Source organism: Spermophilus citellus (genome assembly GCF_964194105.1).
Source record: "Spermophilus citellus genome assembly, chromosome: 18".
Classification (NCBI taxonomy): Eukaryota; Metazoa; Chordata; class Mammalia; order Rodentia; family Sciuridae; genus Spermophilus; species Spermophilus citellus.
In genome coordinates, this window is record NC_138200.1 from 15,706,527 (window position 1) to 15,720,097 (window position 13,571).

Here is a 13,571-nt window from a genome sequence, read left to right on the forward strand (position 1 = left end):
AAGAATACAAGCAATAATAAATGTTGGCGAGAATGTGGGGGAAAAGGTACACTCATACATTGCTGGTGGGACTGCAAATTGGTGCAACCACTCTGGAAAGCACTGGAGATATCTCAGAAAACCTGGAATGGAACCACCATTTGACCCAGCTATCCCACTCCTTGGTTTATACCCAAAGGACTTAAAATCAGCATACTACAGTGACACAGCCACATCAATGTTTCTAGCAAGTGGCTCAATTCACAATAGCTAAACTATGGAACCAACCTAGATGCCCTTCAGTAGATGAATGGATAAAGAAAATGTGGTACATATACACAATTGAATATTACTCAGCCTTAAAGAAGAATGAAATTATGGCATTTCCTGGTAAATGTATAAAACTAGAGAATGTCATGCTAAGTGAAATAAGCCAATCCCCCAAAACCAAAAGCTGAATGTTTTCTCTGATAAGTGGATGCTGATCCATAGCGGGGCAGGGGGACAGGGAAGAATGAGGAACTTTCGTTTATGTAGAGTGGAGTGAGGGGAGGGCTGGGGCTGTGGGGATGGGAAGGACAATAGAATGAGACAGACATTATTACTCTATATACATGTGTAATTACACTACTGGAGTGACTCTGCACCATGTACAGCCAGAGGAAGGAGAAATTTTGCTCCATTTGTGTACAATGTGTCAAAATGCTTTCTTTCTTTTATTTTTTTAAAGAGAGAGTAAGAGAGGGAGAGAGAGAAAGAGAGAGAGAGAATTTTTAATATTATTTTTTAGTTCTCGGCGGACACAACATCCCCGTTGGTATGTGGTGCTGAGGATCGAACCCGGGCCGCACGCATGCCAGGCGAGCGCGCTACCGCTTGAGCCACATCCCCAGCCCCAAAATGCTTTCTATTGGGGGCTGGGGTTGTGGCTCAGTGGTAGAGTGCTCACCTAGCACACTTGAGGCACTGGGTTTGATCCTCAGCACCACATAATAATGAAATAAAGATAGTGTGTTCACCACCTACAACTGAAAAATAAATATTTAAAAAAATGCCTTCTATTGTAAAATAAATACATTTTTAAAATAATGTATATTTTAAAATTGCTCAAATAGTAATTTTTAATGTTCTTCTCTCTCTCTCTCTCTCTCTCTCTCTCACACACACACACACACACACACACACACACACAAAGCTAAGTTGGAGCTGGATATGATGGCGCATGCCTGTAATCCCAGACTTGGGAGGCTGAGGCAGGAGGACCACAAGTTACATACCAGCCTCAGCAACTTAGTGAGGCCCTAAGCAACTGAGTGAGACGCTGTCTCAAATGAAACATAAAAAGAGTCAGAGATGTGGTTCAGTGGTAAAGCGCCCCTGGGTTCAAGTCCCAATACCAAGAAAAAAAAACAAAACAAACCACCCTCCACAAAATGGTAAGTTGGTTTAAGGTGAGAGATACATTAATAATTAGCCTGACTGAATCTTTTGGTAATATAAACATAAATCAAAGCATCAGGCTGTACTGCTTAAACAAATGCAATTGTTATTATCAATTGAAAATAAATAAAAATAATAAGCAAACTTCTGCCAATTGAGCTGGGACTTTGTTACTTGCAGCTGAAAGCACTCCCATGACAAGGTCTTCAGTCCTGCGAGCTCAACAGGGCCTTGTGAGATCATTATTCCCCTGAAGATACTGTGCATCTTGATCCAGTCCCTCTGTGGGAGGGGGCGCCCCCTCCCACACACCCCATAGAACATGAGCTGTGTCAGGTGCTAGGCATGCATGTTGCTTCTCTGTATGTTGCACAGGGTGGAATCCTGACCCCGTCTGTGCATCAAGAGAGTAAAGGTTCTTTCTGAAGCACCAGCTGTAGTCATGTGTGTTCCTGTGGCCTCAGAGCAGATCTGAAAAAATCAGGCAGCGTGGTGTGGTGGATAAGGATGGCTACCTGACCAGGTTCCAAGCTCAGGGAGGACATATGCTTGTCTGCTTTGTATCTCAGTGGAGCATTTAAGATTCCGTGGCAGTAAACAGTTCTGCAGCTTGCCAAAAGAGCGGAAAAGGCAGAGACTAGGTAGAGAATCTGTAATGTACAGTGCCTCTGATCGGTCCAGCCCTGGGACTCTGCAGGGGCCCTGGTCAGTGGTCCTGGGTGGGTGACAGGCACAAAGGGAATGAGCTGTGGCCCCTCAGGAGGAAGAGCAGTGGTAGTGCAGGTGGCACTGAGCTCAGTCAGCCCCATTTAGTTGCCTGCAACCCCTGGGGCAGGACACTACTACCATGTTTCAGGTGGAGAAACTGGGGCCCAGAAAGACTGAAGACGTTGCTACAAATGATGCACCCAGTAGGGGCAGAGCCAAGATGTAAATCAAGGCAGTCTGTTTCAGTGGTTCTTTTTTAAAATATATTTTTTAGCTGGGCACGGTGGCTCACATCTGTAATCCCAGCGGCTTGGGAGGCTGAGGCAGAAGGATTGCATGTTCAAAGCCAGCCTCAGCAATGGCAGGGCGCTAAGCAATGCAGTGAGCCCCTGTCTCTAAATAAAATACGAAATAGGGCTGGGGATGTGGCTCAGTGGTCGAGTGTCCCCGAGTTTAATTCCTGGTACCAAAAATTTTTTTTTAAAAATATTTTTTTAGTTGTTAATTAACACTTATTTATGTATGTATGTATTTATTTATTTATGCGTGGTGCTGAGAATCGAACCCAGTGCCTCACAGATGCTAGGCATGTGCTCTTCCACTGAGCCACAACCCCAGCCCTGTTTCAGTGTTTCTAACCACTACCATGAACACCCAACAATCCCAATGATGAACACACAGTAAATGAAAGCAAACAGCAGCTCTGATAGCTCCAAGCCCCGGCAATGTCTCAGGTCCTGGGCTGAGTTCTTCAGATTCATGGTCTCAGTGCATCCTTCCAACCTTAGAACATGCTCCCACCCTCATCCTATCTGACAGGTGGGAAATGGGCAAGTGGTAAAGCTGCAATCTGGACATGGGCGGTTGGGGGCAGAGCGGAAATTACACTGCACACCCACACTCAGGGAGCCACCAGAGGGCCTGGGCCACCTGGCCTGAACTGCTGGACTAGTCTTCCTTTCTCTCTCTGATGTGGCTGGAACAATCACCCTCCAGTGTAGAGTCATGGAGTGGCCACACCTGCCCTGGGCTTGAGGAGCAGAAGTGACAGGCCTACAGGAAGTGCAGAGAGGACATGGAGGAGACTCAAAATGGAGTCGGTTGTGGTGGTGCACACTGGGATCCTTGCAATCCCAGTGACTCTGGAGGCTGAAACAGGAGGATCCTAGGTTTGAGGCCAGCCTCAGTAACCTAGCAAGATCCTTTCTCAAAATAAAAAATAAAAAGGAGTGGAACGTAGTTCAGTGGTAAAGTGCCTCTGGACTCAGTCTTCAGTACAAACAAACAAAAAACAAAAGGGAGAAAGAAAAAGAAAGAAAAAGGAAGAAAGAAAGGACTGGGGATGTAGCTCAGGAGTAAAGTGCTCCTGGGTTCAATTCCTAATACTGACAAAACCAAACCAAACCAAAACAAAGCCCCCCAAAACCAACCAACCAACCAACCAACCAAACAAACAAACCCAGAGGGGCTCAAAATGGATCCTGATCCAGTTGCTCCGCACCCCCCTGCCAAGCACTGCTGGTCCACCAAGACCATCACAGTGGCCTGCTCTTTGGGCTCCCTGCTTCCTCCTGCATCCTCACCAACCTCCGCAGCACTCAGGACTCTCTTCTGCTCAGGACTTAGGTTCCAGCTCCCTCAGGGAGAAAACCAGAGTCCTTCCATCAGTCCCGTCTCCTTCCTGCCCTCAGGTCCTCCACTCCCCTCTGCCTCCTCTGTGGCAACCACCTGGAAGCTGTTCAGCAAACATTCCAGAAACGTTTCTACCTCAGGGCCTTTGCATGCTCCCTCTCTCCACAGATCTCTGCCTGGCTCCTCATTCCTTTGAGTTCTAGGACATAGCCTGGAACAGTTCCACTTCCCAAGCTGATTGTGACTCTGCACAGGTCTGCCATCTGTGGTCCCGACCTCACACACACAGGCAGGGCAGGCCCTAGCAGATCCCAGGGCCCCCAGATTACCTTTCAAGGCTGTGCCCCCAGATGGTATCCCGGAGACTGCTGGCACAGCCTGGGGAAGCCAGGCCACGTGCTTCCTGCCTGCTGGGAACGCCCAGCTGCGTCAGCTCCACGTGGAGAGGAGTCTCTGATTGCCCCTCAATAGCCCTGACAAATTGCTGTGGAGCCCAGAGAGCTGTGGAGCGTGAGCTGCCTCGGGGGAGGGCGGGGGCCAGGTGGCTGCCCGCCTGGCATCACCCAACCCACTGTGGTGCCTAGCGCAGGCACTGGCGCCTGGCAGCGTGCCTGGCAGCCGGGCTCTCATGACGAACGTCTGGGGGGAGGGTCTGGGAAGCCACGGGAGTCACCGATGGGCACAGGCTGCAGCAGCTTCCATGGCAGGGGCGGGAGCCGGGGCGGAAGCGAGTGAGTGGGGGTCCCTGCTGGGGCACGGTAAGGCCCATCCCTTTCCTGGCAGCCCTCTATTCTCTTCCCCTCTCCCCCCAAAACAGTCCACTTCTCCCAGACACCCAAGCGATCATTTTAAAGACAGTTAGATCACGGCTCCAGCGTCTCCCAAGTCCCCCAAGCACGTGACCATAGTCATGAGCCTGCTAGAACTGCTCCTACCCACCCTGCCCATGTGACCTTGTGCCACTCGCCCCTTGGGCCCCCGCTGCGCCCCCGCTGGCCCTCTGAGCACTCCTGGAGCACAGCGAGTGGTTCCTGGTTCCTTCAGCTGCATGGACCTCACCCTGGCTTCCTACAGCACATCCCCGCCCTCGGGGCGCTTTCTGGGACCCCCACAATGTTCTGTTGGGTTTTTCTCCCCTGCACTCACTGCCACCTGGCACACCACATGGTGATTTAGTTGTCTGTCTGGCTCTCCCTGCAGAAACACGTCAGCCCCAGGAGGGAGCAGTGTCTGCAACGTCCAGCTTGGTGGGCGCTGCCATGGCCAGAGAACTTGAGGACTGTTCCTCTGGGGCTGTGCCCCTGCCTTCTCTTCCTGTAAACATCTCAAGCACTCCCCTCTGCAGCAGCCCTGGACGCCCAGGAGTCAGCCCAGACTTGTGGTGCCTCCCTCCTCACATGGTGTGTGCTTGCCCAGGGGCGTCACCACACACGCACACACGTGCACACATGCAGCTGCTCTGTCCCCTGCTCCAGCCCCCAATCCTTCTGAGCTCGGCCAGCCCCTCCCTCGAGGCTTTACCTCTTGTCTTGCTGTTAAACTACCTTTCAAAACCCAGGTCTGCCCGTCACCCTCTCTGCTGAAACCTTGCCTGGCTTTCCTCTGCTGCAGGATCCATCCACACTCCATGACGTGACGGCGCCAGGGGGACTGGGAGTGCTCTGACCTCTGATAACCTCTCTGACCCTTGGTTTCTGCACCAAGAGCTCAGAGACCTGAAGGTGCCACCCTACTCTCCTTCTAAGGGACTTCACTCCTGTGGTTCCCTCTCAGAAGTAAACCCTCTAGCTGTGTGGTGAGCACACCTGTAATCCCAGAGCCCTGAGAGGCTGAGGCAGGAGGATTGCAAGTTTGAGCACAGCCTAAGACCTTAGTGAGACCCTGTCTCAAAATAAAAAATAAAAAGGGCTGGAAGGGCTGGGGCTGGGGCTCAGGCTCAGTGGTAGAGAGCTCGCCTAGCACATGAGGCCCTGGGTTCCATCCTCAGTGCCACATAAAAATAAAGATATTGTATCTACCTAAAATGAAAAAATAAATAAATAAATAAATAAAGGGCTGGGGAGGTGGCTCAGCAGTTAAGCACCACTGGTATCAATCCTGGTACCAAAAGAAGATTAAAAAAGGAAAAGAAGAAGGGCCAGAGATGTAGCTCAGTGGTAGAGGGTCCCGAGTTTGATCCCCAGTACCAAAACAAACAAATAAATAATAAAGAAGAAAAGAAGTAAACACTCTACATATTCCATCTTTCCTGTTTTTTTTTAATATTTTAAAAAATTTCAAATAGCCAAGGCTGAGGGTAGCTCAGTAGTAAAGCATCTAAAGGCCTTGAGTTTTACCCCCAGTACCTCCCCTCAAAAAGTGTTCAACAGGGCCTGGGCTGGGGCTCAGTGGCAGAGCGCTTGCCTAGCTTGTGTGAGGCACGGGGTTGGATCCTTAGCACCACATAAAAATATTAAGCACATAAAGGCGTCTATCTACAAATAAAGCTGTCCATTTACAACTACAAAAAAAAAAAAAAGTGTACAGCAGCCCCTATGTGGTGAAGTGTATGAAATATCACACACATTCATTAACATACATCCATTAACGAACAGTTACAAGGCAAACCTGCATGACTATATCCTAGATCAGGATACCTGAGCAGCACCCCTGAAACCTCAGCCCCCTTCAGAACCTGTTCCCTCCTCCTGTCCCTCTCCCTGGCATAAGTGACCCCTCCTCAGGGACATTACCCTTGTCACCAGGCTACATCAGAGCCAGCTCTGACCCACACCATAGCCACTCTCAGATCCACTGGGTTTCCTCTGACGCTGTCCCTGAGCAGTGACTGGTCACTGTGTGCTTGCGGTCTCCCCTGGTCCTGTCCACTTTGTTGCAGCACCCAGCAAAGGCGCTGGCGCACATCAGGCGCTTGCGGGACGAATGAACACAAAGTGCTATGCGCCACAGAGCTGTGCAGGCAGCGGTGGCCGCGAGCTCGCGTGTGGTCAGCTCAAGGGCACCTGCCCTCGGGGTGCTGCGCGTGGGCAGCAGGTTACCCCTCCAAAGGACTGGACTGGTGACCACAGATACAGAAGGTTGCTGGGCTGCCTGTGCAAGGGGCAGTGTGGCCAGCAGGGGGCAGAGGCACCTGGGTTCCAGGGGCCCAGGCCTGGCCCCAAGCTGGTGCCTGCTGAAGTGGGAAGATGGGGAGGGCCGGCAGGGGGAGCTGGGGGAGCAGGGCAGCGGGACCTGCTGCTCTTGGTCCTCTTCCATCCTAATCCCCTCCCTCTACTCTTCCCAGGAAACCTCTGCAAGGCTGGGTCAGGCCCCTCCTCTGGGCTCCCTCATGGCAGTCCAACCACCTCTACTGGGCTCCCCCACACTGGCCTACAGCCCTCTGCCTGGGCCTCCCCACTCTAGCCTCGACCCCCCCCCCCCCCCGACTGTCACCCTTGGGGATGGACTTTGAGCTCTGGGAGGGCAGGCCTGGAGCCATCTCAGTCCCTGTTGTGCCCCCAGGATTTCCTGTCAGAGGCTTTGGCCCAGAAGAGTTCTTCTTAGTCTGAGGCAGGGTCTCATTGAACTCCTCCTCTCCTATTCTATTTTTTAGGGTCTCTCTGAGTTACCTACACTGGCTTGCAACTTGTGATCCTCTTGCCTTAGCCTCCCAAGTAGCTGGGATTACAGGTGTGTGCCACTGCGCCCAGTACCCCACCCCCTCCCTGATTCTAATGACAGCTAGGCTTGAGGACCGCTACTAGGCACTTTGCGTGAAGGGATCATTGGATCCTTATTCCTATAAAGGAGGTATGGGATTTATTCCTGATTTCATAGATGTGGAAACAGACCCAGAGAGGTCCAGTCACTTCCCCAAGCCACACAGCCAAAGCCCAGCAGAGGCAGGGCTTGAATCTGGGTGGTCTGACTCTGGGGCCCACACTCTTATCCATCAAGAATATTTCTTTTAATCAACCTACTTGATTCCCCCTAACTTGTCAGAAGGCAGTATCTGTGGAATCAGGGGATGGGTTTGAAAGGCTCTTTTCCCCCTAATACTCATTAAAACAAACATACATCCATTTAAGATAAAACATTTCCCTCCCAGTACCACCCGAATCACCTCCAGTACCCCATTTTGGGAAATGCAGTTCCACACTAAAGCCTGGTTGCCTAGGAGAAAACTTCAGGAAGCAGCTTTAATGAGTAGATAAGAAAGATTTGCAATTAGCATCAATTGTCTGTATGCAAATTAAAGCTCCCAACCGCAGAGCCCTATTTTGTAGCAGCCCCCCTCCCATTTCACTCCCCCCACTTCTGGGTTCAGCAAATCTTCTCAGACACAGGGTAATTTTGTACCCAGCCCCCTGCCTCTGTCACCACCTACTCCAGGCACAGCTGCCTTTATATATCACTGATTTTAAGACCCCAAGATTATCCAGGTTCACTAATGTGGTCTGTGCCCAGAAGAGAGGCCACCACAACCGAGGCCAGAGTCACCCTGTCCTGGACACTCTTGGCCCCACGTTCCTCTGGGTGAGCATGGTTTTACCCTAGTCTGCAGTGACGGCTGGGCCGCATCTGCATTTGCTGATTATTTCTCCCTAGTTCACAGCAAAGGTCTGGGACAGGACAGCTCCTCAGGAAATATTTTTCATTTTATTTTATTTTCTTGTTATAGGGATTATACCCAGGATTGCTTAACCACTGAGCCACATCCTCAATCATCTTCTTCTTTTTTTTTTTTTTTTAAATTTAGAGACAGGGTGTCACTGAGTTGCTTAGGGCTTTGGTAAATTGATGAGGCTGGCTTTGAACTAGAGATCCTCCAGCCTCAGCCTCCAGAGCTGCTGGGATTACAGGCGTATGCCACCACGCCCAGCTCCCAAGAAATATTTATGAATGAAGTGAGCACATGAATGAGTGAAGGAGCTGTCCAAAGTAGTCCAGGAGTTCCAAAGATTGACTACTTAAACAGGAAGGTGACCTGAGGAGGAGACCTCACCCACTCTCCCTCTCCTCTGCCTTAGCTCTTCTCCAGGGCTCTTTGACTCAGGAGCTCCAGGGATGATGGCGCCCAGAGCAAGCACTGCCACCACAGCTACTCTCAACTCAGTGGTTATTAAATCTGCCAAGAGACAGGTATTTCTACACAGAAACTCGGATGCCACTGTGCTGTGGGCAGAGCATTCTGAGGCTGCTGCACGAGTCCAGAGGGGAGAGAAGCTGTGGATTTGGGGAGTGGGGAGGGGGGCCCTGCTCCAGTCAGTTGGTGGAGGAATGTGAGGCAGGTGGTGGCCTGAGGGGCCAGCACTGGGGATTTGACCACAGCAGGAATCTTTGCTTGGAGCACACACCTCAGAGGGGGTCCCTGGATGGGACTGGGCCCATGACTCAGTGGACCAATTTTCTTACTCTGCATTTTTGGGGAACTTACTCTGCTTTTAGCAGAACCTCCAGGTACACCTGGTTTAGACTTCAGACTGCTGGGGTTCTCACCCCTAGTGCCTCCTCAAAGTGTGCTTTCCCAAACTTCCCTGTAGCAGGGATGTCACCTGACAGCACTCACTACCATGGGTTCTGGGAAAGTGCTTGCTTTCTCCATACCAAGGGCGAACTGCACAGAAGGGACAACCCTTCCCCCTCCTCTGTCCCTTGCTACTGCTGGGCACCATATGCATCTTGAGGCTAGCAAGTCAAGCCAGCTTGGTAAATTTGGTGGAGCAGGAAGTTTCAGAGCACCAGTCCTTGAAGCCTCCCTGAGCCCCTGCACTGGCCTGGCTCTGCCCTCTCTGGACATCAGGTCAGGGGACTATTAAAGTGTTATTTAAGTCATAGCCAAATGCACTCCTGACAGATGCGGTCTGTGACTCCCAGAAAGCATGAAAACCACTGATCTCAGTAGGAGAAAAAGAGATAAAGGGTCAGAGAACCAGAGACAGATAAGGTCAGAGAGATAGCCAGGGGTTTCTCTCCCTCTATCCGGGTCCTCAAAGGCTGATGGATGGGCAGCAGGGGTGGTCTACCAGTCTCTGAATCCTGTAAGCAAACTGGTGTGTCAGCGCAAGTATCTGGCATGTTTCTGAGAGGGTCCCCACCCAGGACGTGACAGGTGGTGAGGATCCCCTGTGGGCCGGGCTGCGCTGGGGCCTTACCTGGGCTGCCTTGGCGGGTCCCGGCTGCCCCCGGCCAGGCCTGTGGGAGTGCTGGAGCCCGAGGAGTACAGCTTTGGTCGGTAGCCCTTGCTCTGGCCAGCAACCGCAGGGGCGGGTGAGACCTCCCGCCGTCTGTCTGTGTGGAGGGACCTCCCGGTGGCCTCACGACCTCCACCACAAAGGCCCATACTTCCTGGGGGCTTGTGTGGCTTGGTGGGCCGTGGCACCTTGGCCAGGGACATGCAGCTGGGGCTGGAGGTGTAGAGGGTGGTGTCAATGCCGCTGTCACTGGAGCCGCCCTTGGAGAGGGGGTCTTGCTCTGGCTCCAGGGGGTCCAGAGGGTCGAACCAGCGGTCGTCACTGTGGCTGCTGGACGCGTTGCTGGAGAGGGTATTGCTGCTGGAATGGCTGGAGTACTGGGGCTCACCCTGGAAGGCAGGGAGGTGTGTCATCCCAGCCTCGGGGAGGCCTCGGCCCCGCCCTCCTCCATTCCAGTGCGAGCCCTGAAACCAGAGAGCTTCAAATCCTGGCTCCCCACTTACTGGCCAAGTTGGCGTGGGCCTGTGATCTGCTCCTCTCTAGCTCACTCCAGCTCTGTGAGAGCCGTGGGGTCCGCAGCCCTGCCTGGCCAGGCTCGGGAGCGGCAGACGCTATGTGAACAACAGGCCCAGCACCGAAACACGGGCCTCCTCCCCTTCTCAGCAAGGCTCCTCCGCCCTTTCCATGCCCCACCCACCCAGGAGCCAGAGCACCCTGAGCACCCTCTGCTCACTCTCCTGCCCAGGCCCACAGCAGACTCCAGACTCTGCTCCATCTTCTAAACTCACTCCTTCCTCCACAGCTCCCTGGTCTTGCTCACCACTACCTCCTTCTGGGCCACTCAACAGTCACCTCTCCAGCCCCCACGGCACCACTGTTCCCCCCATGTTTACATGGTATCCCTTCCTTGCTCAGAATTGTTTGTGGTCCCATCTCACTCTGGGGGTACGCTAGGGTCCTCACTATAGGCCACGGGTCAGGTCTTCAAGGTCTGGTCTCTAACTGGCCTCTGTTCTGGTCTCTAACTTCCTCTTGGTCACTGAGGGTCGGCCACATTGCTCTTCTCATGTCAGGCACAGTCCCACCCCAGGGCTTTTGCATTTGTTTGAGTGCTCTTCCCTTGGTTATTTTCAGGGGTCACCCCTGACCTTTTTCAAGGTTCTGGGCTTAAAGATCATCTCAAAGGGCATTGCTGACCCTAAAGCAGCAGGGTTTGTGGTTTTTTCCTTAACGGTGCTTTGTTTCTCTTCCACAGCGAGGATCCATTAGTGGTATAAAACGTCTCTGTTCCTTGGCTCACTGCTTAATGCCTGCACCGGGATGTCAACTTCCTGACGGGAGCTCACCTGTCCTCTTTGTCACTGTGGTCTGAATGCTCAAATGCCTACTGAATTAACAGAGGCAGAGAGACTGCCAGGAGCTCCCTCACATTAGCCCGTCTCCTGACCACAGGCTGCACTCCCAGTCTCCCCTGCAGTGGCAGAGTCCTGTCACTGTACAGTGACACTGTAACTGAGAGTGGTTCACGCCATTTCCACACCTGGCCTCAACACCTCCCCCATGAGCCCCTTTCCTTCCACCCCCCACTGCAATAACACAGGGACCCAGCAGAGAGGTCGAGGTGCTTGGGAGGTGGGGTGACAGTAAAGCCCCACGAGGGAAGGCGCCTGGGTCCTATCAGCCTTGGAGCTGCTCCCTGAATACCTGCACTGCACTGTCCCAGGAAGGGAACTGGATTCTGTTGCGTGGGGTCACGGAGCCTCAGGGGTGGCAATTCATTTACCAGGATTGGTTCAATAAAGAGGATACTGAGGCTCAAGAGCTCTAACTCCAGACCAGATGTTTAGCCCTCTGCTGGGGTAAGGTGGTGAGGTGGAGGATGTGCTCTAGAGGTGTTCACGGGCCAGGGAAGCTGCCCAGCCCCCAGCAGCCTGTGCCCAGGGCGGGGCTGGGCCAGACTCACTTTGGAATGCCTGTTGGGGGAATCTTTGCCTGCTGCATCCTGCCGGGAGCTGTGCTTGTTCATGCTGCTTCCAGCCATGGCTGACAGCCGGGCCTGGGCTGGCACATGCCACAGAGGCTCTGCAAAAAAACAGGAGAAACACCAGTGGTTAGGAGGGACACTGACAAGGCCTGAAGAGTTGGCCCTGAATATGGCTGGGTGGCCCCTGCTTTGCCAGCCTGTCTGCTCACCTGGCCCATCAAGTTACACCTGGGGTATAAATTACCTGAGGGTGGGAATCATCAAAGCCAAAAAACCACCATCAAATCATCCCCGAACGAAGTCCAGCACGCTTTTATACCTACTGGCCACTGGATTTTCTCTTTTGTAAATTACCTGTTCATCTCCTTTCACTATCTATCATCCATCCTTCCATCGCTCTGTCCATCCATTTACCTATCTTATCTTTTGTGTGGTACTAGGGATTGAATCCAGAGGCCCCTTACCACCCAGTCCCACACCCAGCCCTTTTTATTTTATTCTGAGACAGGGTCTTATTCAGTTGTTGAGGCTGGCCTCAAACTTGAGATCCTCCTGCCTCAGCCCCCAGAGTAGCTGGGTTTACAGGTGTGTGTCACTGTGCCAGCTCCTTCCCCCATTTTTCCTTTTTATGTAGCGCTGGGGGTTGAGCTCAGGGCCTTATGTGGCTAAACAAGTGCTTGACCACTTCCTGAGCTATACATTCCCCAGCCCTTCTTTAAATTTTATTTTAATAAAGGGAAATTGCTAAATTGCCCAGGCTGGCCTCGAACTTGTGATCCTCCTGCCTCAGCCCCTGCGTAGCTGGGATTACGGTGGGAGCCACTACACCCTGAACTTTCCACATTTTTCTATGATTTTGTATTTTACCTTATTGGTAGTTTTTCACAAGTAAAAGGTAGCAATCCTTTGTTGGTTAAATGTACAGGCATTTAAAACAAACAAGCGATCATAATAAACAATGTCCTAAAATTTGATTTTCACTGATGACGTCTCCACACTTGCTTTTCATTTCACAGCTTCACAATTCATCAATGTAACTGAATGTGAAGCTGCTGCATTTTTAACAGCTGCGCAGTGTTTCATCAAGGGAATCTGTATCAATTATTAACCAGTGTCTACTGATGGATATTTAGCTTATCTTTTTTTTAAAATTATTTTTTAGCTGTTGATGGACCTTTATTTTTTATTTATTTTTATGTAGTGCTGAGAACCGAACCCAGTGCCTCACACATGTGAGGCAAATGCTCTACCACTGAGCCTCAAGCCCAGCCTGATATTTATTTATTTATTTAATTTTTTAAAAATAGTTTTTAAATTTGTAGTTGGACACAAGGCTGTTATTTTATTTATTTATTCTTATGTGGTACAGAGGAGCGAACTCAGGGCCTTGCACGCGCTAGGCGAGCGCTCTACCGCTGAACCACAACCCCAGCCCCTGATATTTAGCTTATCTTAATTTTGTTGTTGCAGTGGCCTCTCCTCTATTTGCAACTTGGATCGAGTGTGAGATTGTGCCCAGGACTGAGTTCTCCCAGTGGAACTGCTGGTTCAAACGGGAAGCAGGTTTGAGGCTGCGATGGTGCACACCGGTCCAGCTCCCAAGGCTAAGCAGCGGGCCTGAACTGAGCCTCTGTCTCCAAGTCCACTATGTCCCA

At 51.7% G+C, this 13,571-nt stretch overlaps 1 protein-coding gene across 4 annotated transcripts in view; it reads right to left on the bottom strand.

Moving 5' to 3' along the window:
- Window positions 1-13,571, bottom strand: part of SIPA1L3 (signal induced proliferation associated 1 like 3) — a 230,533-nt gene that overhangs the window by 25,851 nt on the left and 191,111 nt on the right. For all 4 annotated transcript variants that reach the window (XM_081273205.1, XM_081273204.1, XM_081273202.1 and 1 more), the window contains 2 exons: window positions 11,896-12,014; window positions 9,894-10,321 (listed from right to left, as the gene is read on the bottom strand). In XM_081273205.1, coding sequence (XP_081129331.1) covers window positions 9,894-10,321; window positions 11,896-12,014 — 547 coding nt within the window. The remainder of the gene's footprint in view (window positions 1-9,893; window positions 10,322-11,895; window positions 12,015-13,571) is intronic.